The 18,909-nt window shown below is 39.0% G+C and overlaps 1 protein-coding gene across 1 annotated transcript in view; it reads right to left on the reverse strand.

Annotated features, from left to right (window-relative positions):
• LOC100545091 (reelin) overlaps positions 1 to 18,909 on the reverse strand; it is a 53,136-nt gene that overhangs the window by 16,389 nt on the left and 17,838 nt on the right. Inside the window, exons 14-24 of the mRNA XM_010728799.2 lie at positions 15,000 to 15,258; positions 13,488 to 13,737; positions 11,038 to 11,206; positions 7,832 to 7,972; positions 6,299 to 6,476; positions 5,133 to 5,326; positions 3,914 to 4,170; positions 3,005 to 3,159; positions 1,953 to 2,167; positions 1,140 to 1,317; positions 251 to 426 (exon numbers count right to left, since the gene is read on the reverse strand). Of these exons, the coding sequence (XP_010727101.1) occupies positions 251 to 426; positions 1,140 to 1,317; positions 1,953 to 2,167; positions 3,005 to 3,159; positions 3,914 to 4,170; positions 5,133 to 5,326; positions 6,299 to 6,476; positions 7,832 to 7,972; positions 11,038 to 11,206; positions 13,488 to 13,737; positions 15,000 to 15,258 (2,172 nt within the window). The remainder of the gene's footprint in view (positions 1 to 250; positions 427 to 1,139; positions 1,318 to 1,952; positions 2,168 to 3,004; positions 3,160 to 3,913; positions 4,171 to 5,132; positions 5,327 to 6,298; positions 6,477 to 7,831; positions 7,973 to 11,037; positions 11,207 to 13,487; positions 13,738 to 14,999; positions 15,259 to 18,909) is intronic.

An 18,909-nucleotide genomic window follows, 5' to 3' on the forward strand; every position in this document is an offset into this window, starting at 1 on the left:
GTAGAAAAAGGGTTTCAAAAAACATTGTTTTATAATTCCCACTGGAACCTCATGGAATTCAACAAGGACAAACACAAAATCCTCCTTATGGAAAGGACTAATCTCCTGCAATGGTACATGCTGAGGACTGATTGGCCAAGAGCAGCTTGTAGCTGCTTAAGAATTCCCTGAGCTACAAATGGTATTGCCTGCTGCTTTGTGAGTGTTTAAGAGAGTTTAAGAGAGTTCCCCATGACATAATATGACATACTTTGCGCCCCTCAGGTCCAGATCTTGAGTGACAGCCTGCCTCACAGTTTGACCTCCAAAATACAGAGTTGTGTCTTCTGCTAGAATCCCACACTCGGTACAAGTATTTCCTCCTTCCAAGGACATCCATAAATCTGGCTTAATTTCTTCATTGTCAAAGCGTTCTTTTAGGAAAGTCTGTAACAAAGGTATTTAACATAAAGGAAAAGCCGTTATGGTCTTAAGCCTTTCTGACGAACAGAGCTGGAACTGAAATTCAAAACATACTTGAAAGGCTCATGAAGACTGCAAAGATTTTTTTTTTCTCCCGAGTGGATGACCAGAAGTGAACTGAATTGACTAAACATGCAAATATTTTAGGGCTAGATTTTAACATACTGGGGAGCCAATCCAGCACACCGGAATTTGCATGCGGAAGGGAACAGGTCTATTTCATAAGTGTGGTCATTTAAAACTATATAGCGCCACTCCAGCATGTAGCCAGTATATGTGTAGATATTGTTACTCTACATTTTCTCCCCAGCAAAAGTTGTACTGCAATGAAATGTCAAGACTCTTTATTTTTTGCTTCAGTAAGCTCTTTCATGATAAAGATGATCCTTCTACAGGCCTTGATCAATTATAACCATGGGCAATTGTGATTTTTATCTAATGATAATCTAAGGATTAACAATGAGTGGCTTTATTAAGCAGTGTTATGTGAAAACGAAAAAAACAGTTCTTGGATACTGCAGTAATAGTTTCATTAAAAAAGTGATAAAAGAGATGGAAATGGACTTGAGTATCTTCAGACTGATAGAAACCAAAGTTCAATTTCCAGTGTGTTCAACCTCCTTCTCTCAGTCAAACACATATCTAAATTCACTCTTTAAAATGTGCAGTAAAATTACCTTCAGTGTTTGGGTCAGATAGCAGTTTGGACCCGAATATCCAGGATCACAGATGCATTGCTCTTTCAGGCAGTCTCCATGTCCTCTGCAATTTTCCAGACAACCAGGGCCCAGATAGAAATTATCAATGGCCCACTGCATATCTGAGTATTTCTGGTAGAACCGGAACCTCACAGGACTTTTTATACAGAAACAAAGAAAAACAAACATTTGCGAAAGAACTTTACTCAAACAACACAAGTAGTTGAAGTGCAATGTACTTATGACTGTACTATTCTCCAAACTTCTAAAAGTAATATCTGGCAGTGTCTGTTGAAATAACATACCCATGTTTTCTCCTTCACAAGTGTACTACGATATCTGGACACCATGAAAGCAGGAAAAGTCTATTTCAGCTCCCTGAATTTCATTTTTGGTTATACTTTCTTTGCAAATTACTCAAAGATACAAGAGATTTTCACTTTTGCAGAAAAAATCAACCCAAATAGTTTGCATATGTGTGGACTACTGCAGACAATAGGGGAACGTTTCCACTCAGTAGGGCCATAAATTTACTCTCTAATTGAATGCAGCTGTTTGAACACAGCAGAACACGCTACACTGAAGTAGGCTTCAGAAAAGCAAGGATGACTGTTCCATTTGTTCAGAACAAGAGTCATGATCAATCTTGACAGGAAACAAAACTAGGCAGTAAATGTTTCTATTCTGTACTTTCCTCGGAAGAAAATGAATAGGTACGTGTGCCCCCTGTTGTTTTTCAGGAGGTGAAAATCCAAGAATCTCAGATAAAACGAGAAGCTAACTCATACTTACTTGCCCACAAGGTTTTCAGGCAGAGAGTAAGTTACTCTTTTCCACCCTTTTGTGGGAAAGAAGACAGACGGCTGTGAAACACTCCCAGAACATTTTGGATCAGCAGGTAAACACTGAGGTACCAAATAACTCCAGCTAACACCGAAGTCAGTGGAGTATTGCACATGGACCTGATTTTGTGCAAGTTTTTCCGAGGTTTTACATCCAACAGAAACCTAATAAAGAAGAGAGCATACGTAAATTAGAATTGTGGTAGTGAGTAGAGTTTATAAAATATTTGAACTTGGAAAGAGGCTGCAGAATTTTGCTTGAAATTATGGCAGTAACAGTTCTTGTATGCTACTGTCACCTGCAGATCTCATCCCAGTATTCTCAAGATTGGGAACAGTCATCAAATTCAGAGTTTGGGGTTTTTTTTTTTCCTTGCTAGTTCATCTTTATGGATATCCAGGTTTTGTCACTTCTGCCTCATAGCCCAGTACCTCATAATTGATATTCTCCTCTCCCATAAAGTCTAACATTTGAGTATTTCAGAGGAGGCCACCCAGGTCAGTTATGTCCTTATGACCTTCTTCTTATATCCTTATGACCTTCTTTTTAAGAGAGAAGTGCAAAAGGATCTTACAACTTTCATGTATTGCTGGATTATTTCCTCTCTGTAGGTAAAGGGATGTATGAAGGGTGGTTTAGTTGCAGTTTTGATGTGAATGCATGCCCACATAGGAGAGGTGTGGCCATTTTTGACTTTTTTTCACTTCACCAAGCAGCTAAAACAAAACAGGCACCTTATGCATGTTTAATAACCTTATTACATGATGTCCATACAACTTCTGTGCTGGAAGAGAACAGTGTGCCACCTCTGAGAAAGGTTTGCAGTATTAAAGCTGGCCAAGAAGTAACAGATGAGACAAATGAAGACAGCTAATTAACACTTTCCCCTGCAGGGAATGGCTCATGAATAGGTATAGACATCATCTCAGTTCTTGAAAAATCTACTTAGATTTGGAGAAAAATGATTTTTAGAATATTTATGTAGAAGACAGTGATTTTACCTTGAACTGCATAATCCAGCCTTCTGTTGGAGTCAGGTCATGGGTGACTGCATAAACCTCTCTGCCATCATGGCTCCCACAGATCATAACACCATCAGGAGAATCACAAAACCTCTCAATTGAGCAATCATCATGGAACAACCAGTGTTCATTCACTTGAAAATAAATGAGGACATCAGTAAGTTACAACATGGGTTAAGAAACCAATCAGGAAGTAGAGTTAAACAGTAATGATATGTTATTTTTCAGCCTACATGCAAATTATTTAGTACTTCTGAGAATGTTAATGTCTTTCCCAATTGTATACACTTATTACATTCATTGCTCTTACAACTCTCTTACATAAGCATCATGGCATTATTTTTTAATGTTCATGATGTACAGGTCTGAGATTTACTGAAAACATGAACTTCTGTTGCACTGCATCTTACAGAAGAACTTTCTAATGTTTGTTGACTACATGCCTGCACAAAGAGCACCCGGCATTGCTAGTTGCTAAGCCTTCTGAAGTACTTCCTCTTCCAGGAAATTTATCTGTAAAATGTAACTTAACCTTCCTAAAGGATATTTAAGCCAGTTAGCAAATAGGAAACAAATAGGTAAAGAAAGCTACCTAGAATAACCTGGCTTCTTTCCATCCTTTTTTTTTTCTCTCTTTGTAGACAAATTCATCATCTAAGTAAATTCACTCATTAGAAAAAGGAAAAGTTACATTACATATTTTTGTTTTGCATTTTGTGAACAACAATAACAACAAAGCTAAAAAAAAAAAAGAAGCAAAGATACTCATAGAGACAGCATTGTCTATGACATCTGTAATAGGGGACAAAGATTCAGAGGTGCAGCAACAACCAGAAATCTCTGTACTGACTGCTTCCTCTTTTATTCAGATCCATGTAAAACTTTTACCTGTGGTTTTGTCTTCCATAAACATATCGAAGGCGATCCTCCCGGTGGGCCCTGCATCGGCAGGGGAGCGCTCGTGCTGCGGCAGAGGAGCGCTGCTGAAGGTGTCCAGCATCACAGTTCTCTGGTCAGCTGAGCCAGAGATCAACACGTTGTCGATAGCCCAGTCGTTCTGGTCCAGACCGTCATGTTTAGGCTGCCACCAGCGGAAGCGCGTCCCAATAGCTTTGGCATCGTAGGGAAGGAGGATGTTCACAAAACTGAAATACAGTGTGGAAATTAGTTGTAGGAAACCCACAGGGGAAGGCCATTTCTCAATGCTCTGTACTGGGTACTTTGACTGGATCCACTCCTGTTGTCTCTTAGAGCAAGTGGAAACTGGGAAAATTGAGAAGGTTAGGTAATCTAGCCTATCTTCTCCCATGAGAGACTGCCAAAATAAAGAACCCTCATAAATCCCAATGTCATCCCTTGCCCAGAGACTCACAGTAAGGTGAAGAGGGTCAGCAGCCAGTCTATGGCATGAGTTGTTCAAATTTGCTTTAAGGAACAAAATGCAATGGTCTATGAACATAAGATCCCAGGGAAATGTTAAGAAGGGAAGCGCTGAATAATAATTACTATTTTCAGCCTGAAGCCATTCAGTGAAATTTTCTTATTTCCATTACAATAGTAGTCAATGGCACACTTAAATCACTTGTCCAATTAAAATGCTAATGGTTTGTTTATGTATTCAAATTAAACGTCAAGCCATATGTCCTTCCCAGCCCCGTTTCTATGAGTCTTTTAAACTAATAAATGAGGAAAGGGTTCACCTATATCTGTACATGCTTTGAAACTCACAAATGTCTGAAAAGAGTGTTTGAGTGCAGTGTAGACATCTTAATGGCTATCTGTAGAAATTCAGTTTCTCCTCTATACACCATTTTCTAACAAGTTCAAAGAGCCAGTCAGTAAGGAGCATGATTGTAAGTGAAAGTAACTTGCAGAACAGGATCATTGCAGTAGCTATCTCCCTACACTTATGGCTTTGCATCTGAACTAATGCTGCTGCTCAAGCACATGCTTTAAAGCCATTCAGAAATTTCTGCAGCGCTGGACAGACTCTGTCTCTTGAAGATCTGACAAAAGCAGTAATACAAGAAATAAGTTGTTATAAAACATTCAAGACCATCTGACCTAGTGTAGGATATTATATATGCAAAAGAAAGCATTTACAAACCCAGGCTTGCTGAATTGGTCATAGAAAATTTCCATCAAGAGGCTCCAGGTAATTCCACCATTCACAGAATACTCCAGCAGCACTCCTTGGTTGCGATTGTTAGGGGTTATCAGACAACCATACATGAAATAAAACTGGATGAATTCTGCACTGGTGAGATTCAGATCCACTGTAACTAACATACGGCTACAGCCCTTAAAAACAATGAAAAGTTATATTGGCTGGTGCTATCTGGTAAGACTTAGAAAAGTGTAAGATTATGCAGTTGCTGTTAGTAAAATTACATATTGTAATATCTTCCAGAATAGTACAACTTCTACAAATTATAACAACAGTAAAGCTACCACAGAACAGTAAATTTTAATATATGTGCTTTCCAATAATGCCTTGTATATTTCACATACTTTGCTTACTGTTAATTAATGGTGCCTACTTAGTCATACTGGAAGGAATTGGAAATGCAATAATTCCATTAGTTTACTCCAGAAAACTTGCATTAATTTGCACTTAGTTATAAATGGGCATGAAAGAGCACAAGTTTTATGTTTCTAAATTTCCATCTAGTCATTTTTATAGCCCTGAGGTTATCTAAAACAAACTGCAATTCAGCAGCAGTCCGGGTTATGCAGCTATGTATGCAGCTAAAGCACAAGTAATTTTACTCCAAGTTTACACTGAAAATAAATAAAAAGCCAATGAAATATCTGAAGGATGTATTTTCATGGAATAAGTGCATGGTAAGAGCACGTAAATATCTAGCTATTCATTTACCTCTGTGGCCTATCAGAAGCAGCACCGAACTGTAGTCCCTGTGGAAAATTTAAGTACTACAGGGAGGCCATTATCACTGGGTGGGTCTGAAAGTCAACAAATTTTGTGCTTTGTTGTCTCAGGCCCCACCACAGCTACTTTCAGGAGGCCTCCATGCCATTACTCATTTTCCTGGCTGCAGAAAAGCTGGAAAATGCCCAGATCATGCTATCTGATTTGCTGGAGTTTATCTGGCTGGCGCTGGACTATAGAACCTATCTGACTTTGCACTTCAGCTAGCAACAGGGTATAATTTTTTTAATATGTTTTATGTTTACTGTGTTAATATTTTTTAACACACTGCTCTTTATTTAACTTTTTAGATCGAAAGCAGCAAGTCTGTGCTGAATACAAACCCCGCTAAAGTGAAGAGCCATCCCGGAGGCCACTGCTCCGCACACTGTGCTCAGCTTGCCTCCATTCACTGTCAGCCAGTTCTGGTTGGATGGCGAGCGATTGAAGTTATCTTTCAGTTGTGTCGGAAGGGGAGTCTCTGGCTCATCGCAGTACAGCCCCCCCCAGTGCTCATCACAGCTGTGGAGGAAAACAAATGCAAAATTCAGCTGGCAAAGGCGATGCACAGAGGTTTGATCCATGTCGTGTTATCCCACATCAAGGTGCAATGTTATTCCACACAGAGACTGTCTGTGTCATTCACTAGCTCACAACTTGCATATAGGGGTTTCAAACATCTGCCACTTTTTGAAGTTGTTAGTATGAAACAAAATTGATTTTAGGAAGGATAGGATTATGTAGATGTTTTTCCCACTCTATTTCTTAATAGAAAGTACTCCAACACCATGTTACCAGAAAAAAAAGATTTTACTTTGATAGACTAAACTAAAAGGATGTGCCAAGCCTAAGAATTTAACTAATGTTAAATTTACATGAGTTTCTGTAAAATGGATAGATAATTTCCTGTTGTTCCCTTATACAGTCCTCATTTTTTTTTCCTCTTCGAAAAACCTTGTAATGTCTTGAAATCTGGATAAAAGCACAGAAATGTGCTTTGCTACTATGTGTATTTCAACAAAGATCATGCCTTGGTACTTCAGTACTGTTGGGATAGAGAACAACACAATAATATACCTATTCTGCAGTGGAATATATTTCTAGTACACATAGTCACAGTAAAATTATACCACCATTCTCCCATTTCTGTTACCATTTGTGACTGGAAAAGCAATACAACCATCTGGACGACATTTCTCTGTTGCCAAACAGAAAAATCTGGGGAGGTCTGGTTGTTGTTTGGTACTTTTGCAAGGCTTTATGTATGCCTTTAGGCTGATAGTTTGAGGATCAAATCAGTCTGCTGCCATGGGCAAACTCACTTATGAAGCAAAGGCATCAGGCCATCAAGCCAACACTAGTTCTAAGGCAAAAATTGGCCTTATGAAGAGCTGGCATATATTCTTCCACTTAGCACGTGTTCCATTACCAGCCCTGGAGCTCCAGCAAGGATGAGCATCCAGCAGCAGGATGAGGGCAAAGGGACAACCCCCTTAGGAATCAGGGACTACTTCTGGGGAGCTTTGGAACTGTATATCCCCAGCAGGGCGTGTGACCTCAAGCAGACCTTTCTCCCTCCTTCGTGAGAGGAGAGTCAAGCTGCAGTGTAGCCAATAGTAGAGGCAGTGTGTGAGGAAAGGACCAGCAGCATTGTTCGTGGTGTGCTTACAGGCAGAGATGTGCCAGAACTAACCCCAGCACTTACCCAGACTCCTGAAATTTCTGTTCCCAAGTGGTTGCAATGCCCTGCTCAGTTTTAACTAAGTCCACTTAAAAATTGTTTGATACAATTTTTAACCTTTTCTGTGATTTTGTTATAATTACAGAGGAGTGAAATGCTGCAGTGCTGTGTACGACAGGGAAAAAAGTACACTTACACACAGTTGTCTTGTGTGCACTTCCCATGGCCACTGCACATGTCTATACAACCATCTCCAATGTAGACATTGTCAATTGCCCATGTCTGCTGCTTATCAAAAGGAGCAGGCTGGTGCCAGCGGAATCGAGTTGCTTGAGACCTTTGGGAAAGAAAGGAAAACAGAAGGGTAATACTTCTAGGCAATAGAAGCCCTTATTGCGACTGAAATGAACTGTCAGTCTTGTGGCTAGACTGCTCCTGGAAGATTTATTTGATATCAGCATAACCTAGGGCTGATTCCTGGCAGCAGAAAGGTCCCTCAAAGGCAAAGATGAGAGCTCCCACTGAGCTGCACCAAAGCTAAATGGATTTGACTGGCATAATAATAGACAGAGAGGTGGCTTCCTGAAATGTGTAATAGATAAGGAGGGCCTCCTAGCTGGGTTCTGGCACAAATCTGAGGCTGAGAACTGGATCAAGCTGTGATCACCCTAATCTTCCAGGTTTTACCCCAAGCCTGAGGTTCACTTTCTTGGCAATGAACTAACCTGACTTTTTCCTCTGTGAATGCTCCTTCCTACAGTCACATAGTACAGTTGTAGACAGAGGGTTGGCTCCTATACTAGATGCTGTATTTATAAACCTACAGGGGTAGGTAAGCCCTGTATGGAACTGGTGAGGCCAGTGGTGGTGTGACCCTGCTTTGTCGTTTCCTCCCTGTCCTCCATCCTGGGTTTGGCTGGAAATAGTAAAAAATTATCTTAGGTGTGATCCTGACTTCTTTCAATAAACCATTTTCATTTTATTGATTAAAGATAGAATATAGGTCTCTTTTCTAACACCTTATTTTGATACAGTTATATTAAATATTTCATCTCCCAGGGTAAATGGTGGCAACCCAGCCAAAACAGTCTGGGAACACCAAATAGCTACTCATCTCACACAGCCACATACACCTATATGTGAATACTTCTGAAGGGATGAGCTTCTGTAACTTTTCAAGAATACAAATTCAAAGTAGTCGACGACTTGCAGTACAGCACTAGATGGCAGCATTGAACTTTGTATAGTCTGCTTTCTTTCAAAACTCAGCTGCAAATCTCAGAAGAAAGAAACAGCAAAACCCCCCAAATTTATTCAGCCTAAAAGTAGACTCTTTACGATAAGGTCAGTGTTACACTATGAATTATTTCTTAATAAGCTTATTAGATGAAGTGAATGGAGAACAAGTTTATCCAAAAATAAATCTACTGCCGTGCTTACCAAATAGTGTTTTTAAAAGAAATATTTAAATCATGAAGAATTCCTTGAGGAGTGAAGGACCTATATCTCACTCTACCTACATTAGGTTTTGCACTTTACTAACAGTTTACAGCTGCTGGGAGAAGCTTTGTGTTTGCATTTTAAAATCAGCTCTAAGATATAACTAAACGTTCATTGTGTTCTGCAGGCCACAGGCTATAGAGCCCTCTGGGGAACATGAGCCTTAAAAAGCTCTGCCATTATGTGTGCTGTGTGCCAGTCCAAGCTGTTCACCAGGTAGCCTTCAGGTCCCTAAAATATATAGATACAAGTAGTCAGAAATACACATGCTATTTCACAGCCTGAAGTAATTAAATAGCACAAAAATTACATTGCTCTTTTACTAAAGATGCACTTAACTTTACTACTAGCTGTACTATTCCTTATACTAAAGCTTAATATCTTTCTTGCTTGTGAGCTAAGGATGTAATAACCTCTCTCACACAATCCCTATCTTACAGTCTTTGCGAAATGATATTACTTGAGCCCAGATGTGTAGTTATTAGACTGGAGAGAACAGCTTTTTTTTTTTTGCCTCAGAAAGACATCAGACTTCTTTGATGACATATGGCAGCCAAAAAAATCTCAGCCGTAAAAGCACACTGTGCATAAACCCAAGTAAATATCTGGTGGTATATTCCTTTCAGGTCCAAATTCAACTGGTTTGGAGTACTACTCCCAGTTTTTATTTATCCTGTGAAGCCCTAGAAAGCCCTCACTGCATGGATATTTACAGATTTCTTACAAAGACTGCCATGTTAATGGACTTTACAGACAGTACATAGTGAAGCAGTGTAAATGAGTTAGCAGAGGAGATCACTGCTGGGGAACAAGCCCTGCATGTACTATTAGTTGACATAAAGCACTGCAATGGAGATAGGGAAGAGTCTAGATGTCAAAACAGTTAGTAGCAGAACACGGACTGCCAGTTTCAAAACTTGTGGCAACTGCATAGATGCTCTCAGTACAATTTCTGAAAAATACAGGTCTCTGTTTCCAAACTTGTATATGCAGTAGTTGGCATTCTTTGAACTTCTCAAGTAAGAAAGTAAGAATAAGCTACACCTGCACTGTGACTGCAGTTAGCTCAGCCTAGGCTCGTGTTAGGAAACGGGGCTCAACTCTAGGAGAGAAGCTGGAAAATGAAGCTGTGCTGAGGGCCTGATGTCCACACTGCCTTTGTTTGCAGAGCTCTACCCTGGGCTAGCTTTGCCCTGGTTTTATCAGGTATGACCGCATGGGGGACAGTCACAGCTAGCACTGCAAAACAGTGCATCAAGAAGGACATGAACTGGAAGTCTGAACTACCCAGCTAGCTCTGTATAGATCTTTCTGGCAGAGAGAAAACCACCACCAACAAAATATCAAGCTGTTTTCAGGGTGTAATTGTGAAGTGACTGCACTCCAAGTAGCAGCAGTCAGTGCTCCTTTCACTGCACAAAATGAAGCCTCCCAGCAAATCCCTTAAGTTTTCTTACCCCAAAGACAAAAGAATGTACAACAAGGAATAAAAGGTGAAAACGAGGCATGTGTAAAAACATGAGCATAGAAGTTGAGAGAGATGCAAAGGCTACAAGGAGTGCACAGAAAAACAAGAAGCCTGCAAAGCATTACTTTTAAAACACCAGCTTATAGCCAACAACGGCAAGCACAGGATGCAGGTGGGGATTCAGACAATTAATATTAGCCATCAAAACAACCAAATATAGTGAGGATGCCGATACTATGAGATTCTTTTAAGAGCTCCCCCTGCTCCTGCCCTTCACAGGACAAGGCAGACAAGAATTTCCTATTTCTAAGTTACTAGAAAAAGTAACTTTGCAAAAAATGGCAAGGTACAATTATTTTAACACTAGAATATTTCATACTACGATACATAGTCATGTATTTGGATTTATTCTGCAGAAAACCAGAAAGACATACCTAGTATAGGGAGGCAGAGGCAAAGTAATCCGGGTCCATTTGTTGAAAGTGTCTGATATGAGAATCCTCTGGAGATGGTATTTGTTGCATTCCACATTAGTGGGAAGACAGTCTCTCAAAATTGGGTGCCAGGTAATTCCAAGGTCCACGGAGTACTCCAGTTCAATGGCTAAAGGTGGAAAGTTGGTAAGTTAGCTAATGTAGAGGCCCGCATCAACAGGTTAGCTGGTAAGCCCAGAGATCTTTAGTCACAATACTATGCTGACAAAAGAACCACTCAAAGCTTTCCAAAACTTCGTTTCAGGAGCATGAAGATAACCCCTTCAGTGGCAATGCTGACGGATGTGCTGCATGGTGCTGAGCAAGTACAACTCAGAAGGCTGCAGTATACAGCAGCCACCCAATGCAAAGGACTGCAGGTGCAAAGATAATCTGTCAAGTCACCAGGATTAATTCAAGCCAGTTTCTTGTAGCTGCTGTGTACAAGAAAGTGATGTGACAGCATCATGACCAGGAACTTTTTTGTTTTTCAGTCTGAATGATGAGATTCAGCTGGCTGTAATCTTTGTGTAAAGCATAGCAATACTCAAATTCAAACTTTTGGCTCTTCAACAAGATAGTTTAGTCATATTTTCAATCCACTCCAGACCAGATCATTTCAGTATCCAGCACAAACAATTTTAAAATGAGTTTGTTAGACAGTGAGCTTGTTTTCATTCAGACACAATCTAGCCATATTAAACTAATGTATTCATTTCTCACCAAGAATCAGCAATTTCTTTGTTTAGCAGTTTAGGGCTTATAAACTTTTATCATGAAAAACAAAGATTAGTCAAGCTCACTAAAAACTCCAAGATAAACTTTTATGCAGTCATTAAAAAGTAAATAATAGGCACAGAACTTGAAGTGAATGTTCCAGCTGCCAGGCATTCTAGCTGAGTAAAAAACGGAGTGTGGTTTCAGTGACAGGGGTGGTAAATTTGCTATCTTTCTTGATTACTACTGGCCCATTTCTCCTACTCTCGTACACAGAGAATGACCTTTAATCACCCAATCAGTTCTACTTCAGGTCTAACCACAGAACGCTGCTATAGAAACACAAGGATAAGCAGATACAAATGAGGGTAAGTGAATTTTTACTATTAGATCTTCATCACGATTGGAAGCATGACTAGGGAGTCAGTCCAGTAGTAGGGAGTTAGCCCTAGCCCTACCTGATTTTCTACCAAGGTCAGATAACAGTAAGTGTAGTAGATGAAGAAATAACATGAAAAAAGAAGAAACTTTTTTGGTTAGCACATAATTAAGGAGCCAAAGCACTTTTAAACATAGCAGAGATGTTCTTAGGGATGCTGTTGTAATACCAAAAGACAACAAATCTCAAATATGTGAAGAAAACCATGGTTAATTCCATAGGCTTCAGAATAGCAAAAATGGAAACGACACTTTTGAGACTTCACATAAAACTGTTTTCCATTTTTATGCAGAATTCCAGAGAATTCCAGCAACTCAGTCAATCTACACATGCTTCATGCTCCATCATACTACATTTACCTTCTCTTAAAGAAACACACCCCAAAAAACTATGCTTAAAGAATATCATTTTATGTATACAAGCAAGCATACAAAAGCTAGGAATACCCATTTCTGTGTACCTTAAAATCCACACAATAACACAATTTTTAATTTCCCTGTGATGTCTATTCAATCCAGAGCAGGTTTTAATTTATATTGGTAAATGTATGTATATAACTGTTAGTGTATGCGTACATATATATGTGTAAAAACATGCACTGCACTGAATATGCATTGAATGGACAAAACAGGAATCTAGCTATTAAAAATTGCATTATTACATGCACATATATGTATATATATGCATATGTGTTTATATGTGCATGCTGCACATAGATATATGCTCACATTCATACATGCATATATACATACATATATATTCATGCTTATTCTTTCCTATGGATTATACACATTTTCATAATTGATGCTGACTTGTGTGAGATGTAGGCTGATATATATGATCTCTTAGTTATTCAGATGAGAATGAAATGTGAACTGAGACTTCGCAAGAAATGCAAACCCACAGAACAAACACATGTGTGGGAAGCTCCTAGCTGCTTACTATTAAGACCAGAACAACATCCCAAGCAGTGGATACAGCACTGTGGCAAAGGGATTGGAGTAAGACAGCTGATAGTCGTTTTCATAAATGAGTTGAACTGCAACTTAACTGCTTAGTGGGAAAAACACGCTTTAGTTTTGTCTTAGGTTTCAGACACCAGCCATAAATGCCGATGTTACAATTCCTGATAGAAACATGTGGTTTTCCTTTGTTTCTTAGTTCTTGTTATGATGGATAATGGAAGAAGAAAACAAGTGAATTTTCCTGTGCAAGAGAAGAAGAGAAAGTGCAGGATATACTAGGAATTCATTACCATAGCAGGAGTCTGTGACAGAGCAGGATGCTGCAAAATCTATTTGCAAGAAGGAGTCTTCATTGACGACGATGTCTGTAGTTACAACATAGCGGGTGCTAGCTTTCTCAATGAACACTAAAGCATCCCCAGTAGACCCACAGACTGGCATTTTTGTTCCACCAGGATGGAGCAGCCACTTTCTACTATCCAGTGTAGTGAAGTCATCTTCTAATACTGTATTGCCAGAGATGTTTCCTCCAATAAGAATCTGAAATGTCATATAATGAATCGTTATTGAAATGAAACTGTGTTTAGAAGTCTTCACAAATGCACGTGACAGAAAATCCTGTAGGAGGAAAAGATTTAGTGATCCATGCACATGTATTCTATTGGTCCAAAATGGACAGATTTACTTTGTGTTTTATGTTGTAAGGGAGGGGAATAGATCTTTCCTATAGAGGCATCCTAAAGAGATTGTCTTAGCTTAGGGAAATGTACTTCATCCTGGATGAAGCAAAACTACTCATAAAAATGAGTGTTGGTAGGAGCAAAATGACTACATTGACATTTTTCCTACTGACTGTTCAGCTCTACCATAATCTGGAGCACTATTATCTGATTGCATCTGATGATTGAAATAGGGAAACATTCTGTTTTACCAGTGGATTTCAGAGATGAGGATTTTACTATTGAATAAGTAAGGCAGAACTAATTTGCTATTCTGCATTTGATTACTGATTGTCCTGGACTAATATGACTAACTAAATTCAGTGAAGATAGAGGAATGAAAGAATAAGACTTTTTTTTCGTTTTTAAATGGATGAATGGAAAGTAAAATCAAACACCATTAAATATGGCTAGAAGGTCAGCATCTGTTTTCTTCCTAACTAAAGGCTGTGAAAAATATTCATAAATATTTAAACAAATTCAACTGAGACAGCCCAATAACACTATTTTTAGTGCAAAGACTTCAGTGGAATTTCTTGAGATTTACACCAAGTCATACAAAGCGATGTAATACTGTGTACTGGACTCAAATATGAAAGAAAACTTTTACTGCATTGATATGAATTGAAGTTTTTCTATAGCTTTTTCTATTACATTCTATTAAGGAAATTCCATATTTCTATAGATTTGAAATAGTTTTATTTTATCAGACCTGGATTTTGCATGATAAGGACTAATGTAATGTAACCATGTGGTTCTACCTATGTATATAATGATATGATATAAGACCTTCCTAGCTCCAAAATAGACATTTGGTACCCAACTTGGAAACTATGAATTAAAAACACAAAATTAGCAAACAGTAATTCTGCTTATACTACAGATTAGTATAATCTCGGAATATATTTCTAAAACACATTTTTGGATGACCCAGAGAAATGACATAAACCAACAAAAGAGAAACATTAAGATAACACAGCATGTGTTATATCGCATAATTGCTATATACATAAATATATTCACAATCTGTGTATATATTTATATAAATAAACTTATATTAAAAACAAAACAAAGAGTGCTTACCTGATCAATGACCCAGGGACTGTAGAAATGCCCATTCTCAGATGGTTGCCACCAGCGAAGTCGTGTGGAGCTGGAACGGGCCTTCATGGGGATTTCCAGGGCAATGTATCGTCCTACATTGCTTGAGTTACTGAAGAGGAACTCCTGGAGAAGGCTCCATGTGAGACCTCCATTGAGAGAATACTGCAGAAGTACAGGCTGGCTTCTGGGGTCTGGCACCCCCTTACCACATCCCAATCTCATGAAGAACTGCACAAACCTAACAGTGGGAGGAATTACTGTAAAGGTTTCTTTTCTCCAACATCCTATGCAGCAAACTGGAGAGATAAGCCTCATAATTCCTTGGAATAAGAATTAACTTTAGGAGACCTTATGGTTTTAGACAGGCAGGTGGGATGACAAAAATTCATTTTGCCTGTTTGGTAGTTTGTCAGGTGCTGAACAAAGCTGGTTGTTTATGTTGTGAGCTTTTGTGTGTGTAGCAGATGGTGTTGCAAATACCAGAAACGTAATCCTGGGTGAAATTTTTATCCTGTAACCTCTGAGTACAGATTTTAGTGGCAGAAAAATGACAGTCCCCTAAGTGCATAGGTAGTTCTGAAAGTAACACCTCCTATTTATTTGCATGAAAACTACAGCAGATACAAAGACCATAATAACCCTATTTGATAGAGAAAATTCTCAGCTACAAAGCACTATTTTTTAACATATTCACCACCCATTAGCTATGTGTTTTTGCCAGCCACGAACAACAGCCTGTGTGCTGTGCTTGTAAAATTCTGCACCAGCAGAGATGAACCACTGTCACTTCTACCACTGCTGAAATGCACCACTCACCACCTCACTGTGCTCACAACCACTGTATGGTCTCCATAAATGTTCAGCAGGTGTCAACGAATGTTAATAGGTGCCACTATTTCCACGTAGAGGCATTCAGAGACACACCTCTGCTTCATCCACATTTCCTTGTCAGACGCCATTCTGTCAGACTGCCCCTCTGCTGCCATCCATCACATGTCAACAATGTGAAATGGGATACTGGTAGGAGAGCTCAGCCTCTACTGCCATACTACCTCTGAAGTTGTGGGCCAATAGAATAAAGCAGGAGGCATTACTTTCAGAGCAGCCCTCACAGATCATATTTTGCTATGAATTTGCTGAAATGCTTTAATGCAAAATAAAAACTGATTTTCCAGTGGTGTAAACTAGCAAAAAACAGTATAGGAGAACAAAGCATGTTTCACTCAGGGATCATTTTGTCCATTTAGTCAGCATGGGAAATTTGTCTAAATCACACCACTTAAACGTGCTGCCTTCCCTGAAGCCAGCTGTAGACACCCAGGGACAGGAATGCTTTCATCCTCTTTTTAATTGGCTGCTCCAAAGAGGTACAATAGATAGACCTGTATCAAACTGTGAAATTCTTCCTGTTAGTTGGTGCTTATAAATAGCACTCCAATGCACTTGGAGTGGAGGAACCACTGCTGTAATGATATTTACCCATCTGACTGGCAGGGATATTACAAGTATTAATTCATGTTTGCACATCTCTTGCACAGCTTTAAAGCACTCCATCTGTTCTAATTATGATTGCATTAGAGCTACCTGGCTCATGGTTAAATGAAACCCAGCAGAACAAGTTTTGTATCAAAAGTGCTGTTCAGTTTTGATCTGCAGGTATATCCCCTGGGAGTGAGGGCTGCAGAGGTGCTAAAGAGACAAAGCCTCAGCAAAATACCAGATCCACAAGTCAATTAATTCTAGTGCTCACTGCGACTCACCATTCTCTCGGAGTTATATATAACTTCTTTGGCTATAGATTATATCTACCTCCATATCCCAGACATAACATATTGCTTCTGCTGCAAAGCAGTGCTGGGACTCTCATGGATCAACACAGCATCTATAATGGATTGGACTCACTGCTGGCGAGCCTTTGTTCCTCTACAGACTCTCTTTGACATTCAACACATTATTTAAAGGAAATAAACCCAAGTGGTCTTTTCTCTGTTGAATCTGCTCTCAATGGGTTAATATTCTTTCATCTGAATTTCTACTAGCGTAGTAATAACTCTCTCCATCATAGGTAACATTCTGTTTAACTATCTTTATTAAAAAGCTAGTAGTTTTAAATATCTCTTTTCTCACCCCAAAGATATTTTGCAAAGGTTCTGCCTATTTTGGAAAGGATAAGCAAAGTTTTCTTATTGATCTAATAATGCTGAAATTCATCGATATTCCAGCAGTTCAGAACTGAAAGGGATTTGATCAGACGTAATACCTAAAATAACCATCCCTACTGATACTTCATGCTGTGTAGTTTCAGCTGCCGTTATCACTGTAATGGCAAGATATTGTCCCCGTTACATTCTTTAAAATGTAGAGATGATGATGGCAGATACTGGATTGGAGAGTCCATTCGATTTAAATTCCCCCATGCAGAGTGGCACACAGGACTGACAGCACTGCTCAGCTGCGTGTTTCAGGGGATCTCTAAGAAGAAAAGCGAAGGGCTTTTAATGTGATTACTGAGTCCGGCACTCTTTAAAAGATCTATTAGAAATGCTGGTTCTCGCTGGTTCCTGTCATTTCTGGCATAAATAGAAACCTCTCCCCAGGTCCCAGGCAGAACTTGACATGTCTGTATCAAAGCCAAATCTGCTGTGTTGTTTTGCAGGTGGCTGATAAAGTCAGACTGAAAATTAAGTAAATCCTACTGCATTTCCTTTACGTTTCTAAAGAGCAGTCCCAAGCAACGCCTTCACAGTCTACCTTGCTGTTCAGAGGAAGACATACAGTTATTTGTTGATAACTGTTATTTTTCATGGCATACACAAAAAATGGAACATAATGCTCTATTTTCCTTTTATTAGGACAGGAGCCATTTATCTCCATATAACACCTTGAGGTCAATATATGCAAATCCTGCTACAGGATTTCATGGAAAAGAGATAAATTACGTCCCTTTGAACACGAGCAATAACAAAAACATGTCATTTAGTCTAACGGAGCAACTTACAGGATCCCTTGTATCTTTTGTTAAACAATCTTTTAATTTCAGAACTAGGAAAACTAGGAAATCAAATTACTGCAGCATATTGACGTCTGTGTTCACTAAGTTCTGAAAGAAGTTTGCTTTGAGTAATCTCCTAAACTCAATACAGGGATCTCAACTATTGCACTTCACTGAAGGTCAGCTAATTGCTTATCTAAAAATGTAATGGTTTGAAATTAGGCTTCCTTATCGATCATGAGGCTCTTCAATGAAACTATTATTTAGAAGCTCAATGCTAATTAAGACAAGAAGGCAAAAAGAGATAAACTGCCCATTGAAGTGTTTCCCACACAACTTTAGAAAGAAGGGAGTTTGCAAGGCACCCATGGTAAAAAGTAATAAAATTAGGACAGACGCTAAGATACCAAATAAATCAGAAAACAATGCCTATTTGTCAGCACACACGCAATTAGGATGTGATTGAATTTATATGAGTGTAACATTTTTTTAATGTGGCTTGCTTAGCATGTCTCTCTCATTAAATATCTCCTCACTGGTAATGATACCACATGGTCTCTAAATACAGTAAAAGTGTTTGTTTTTCTGTTGCTGTCTACAGTATAGTTGGTGACAGCTTGATGGGAATTTCTCAGTGAATTATTGGAAACAAATGTGCACAATAAGAAGAAATTAAGCTTCAGAAATGAAAGAATTATGAGCTGATGAATGTAACAGTTACACTGGCAGCAGATCCTCCTGTTTTCACAATGGCTCATAATACAACAAACATAAGACAAGCAGAGTGTACAATGTGCAAACAATTACTCATGCTATCCATTTAAGAAATAAAAGCATGAACTACTGAAGATGTGGTGTCAGATCCTGGAGTTCCTATACAAGGAAAAAAGTAGCATT

Source organism: Meleagris gallopavo, chromosome 1, assembly GCF_000146605.3.
Source record: "Meleagris gallopavo isolate NT-WF06-2002-E0010 breed Aviagen turkey brand Nicholas breeding stock chromosome 1, Turkey_5.1, whole genome shotgun sequence".
In the NCBI taxonomy this organism is placed as follows: Eukaryota; Metazoa; Chordata; class Aves; order Galliformes; family Phasianidae; genus Meleagris; species Meleagris gallopavo.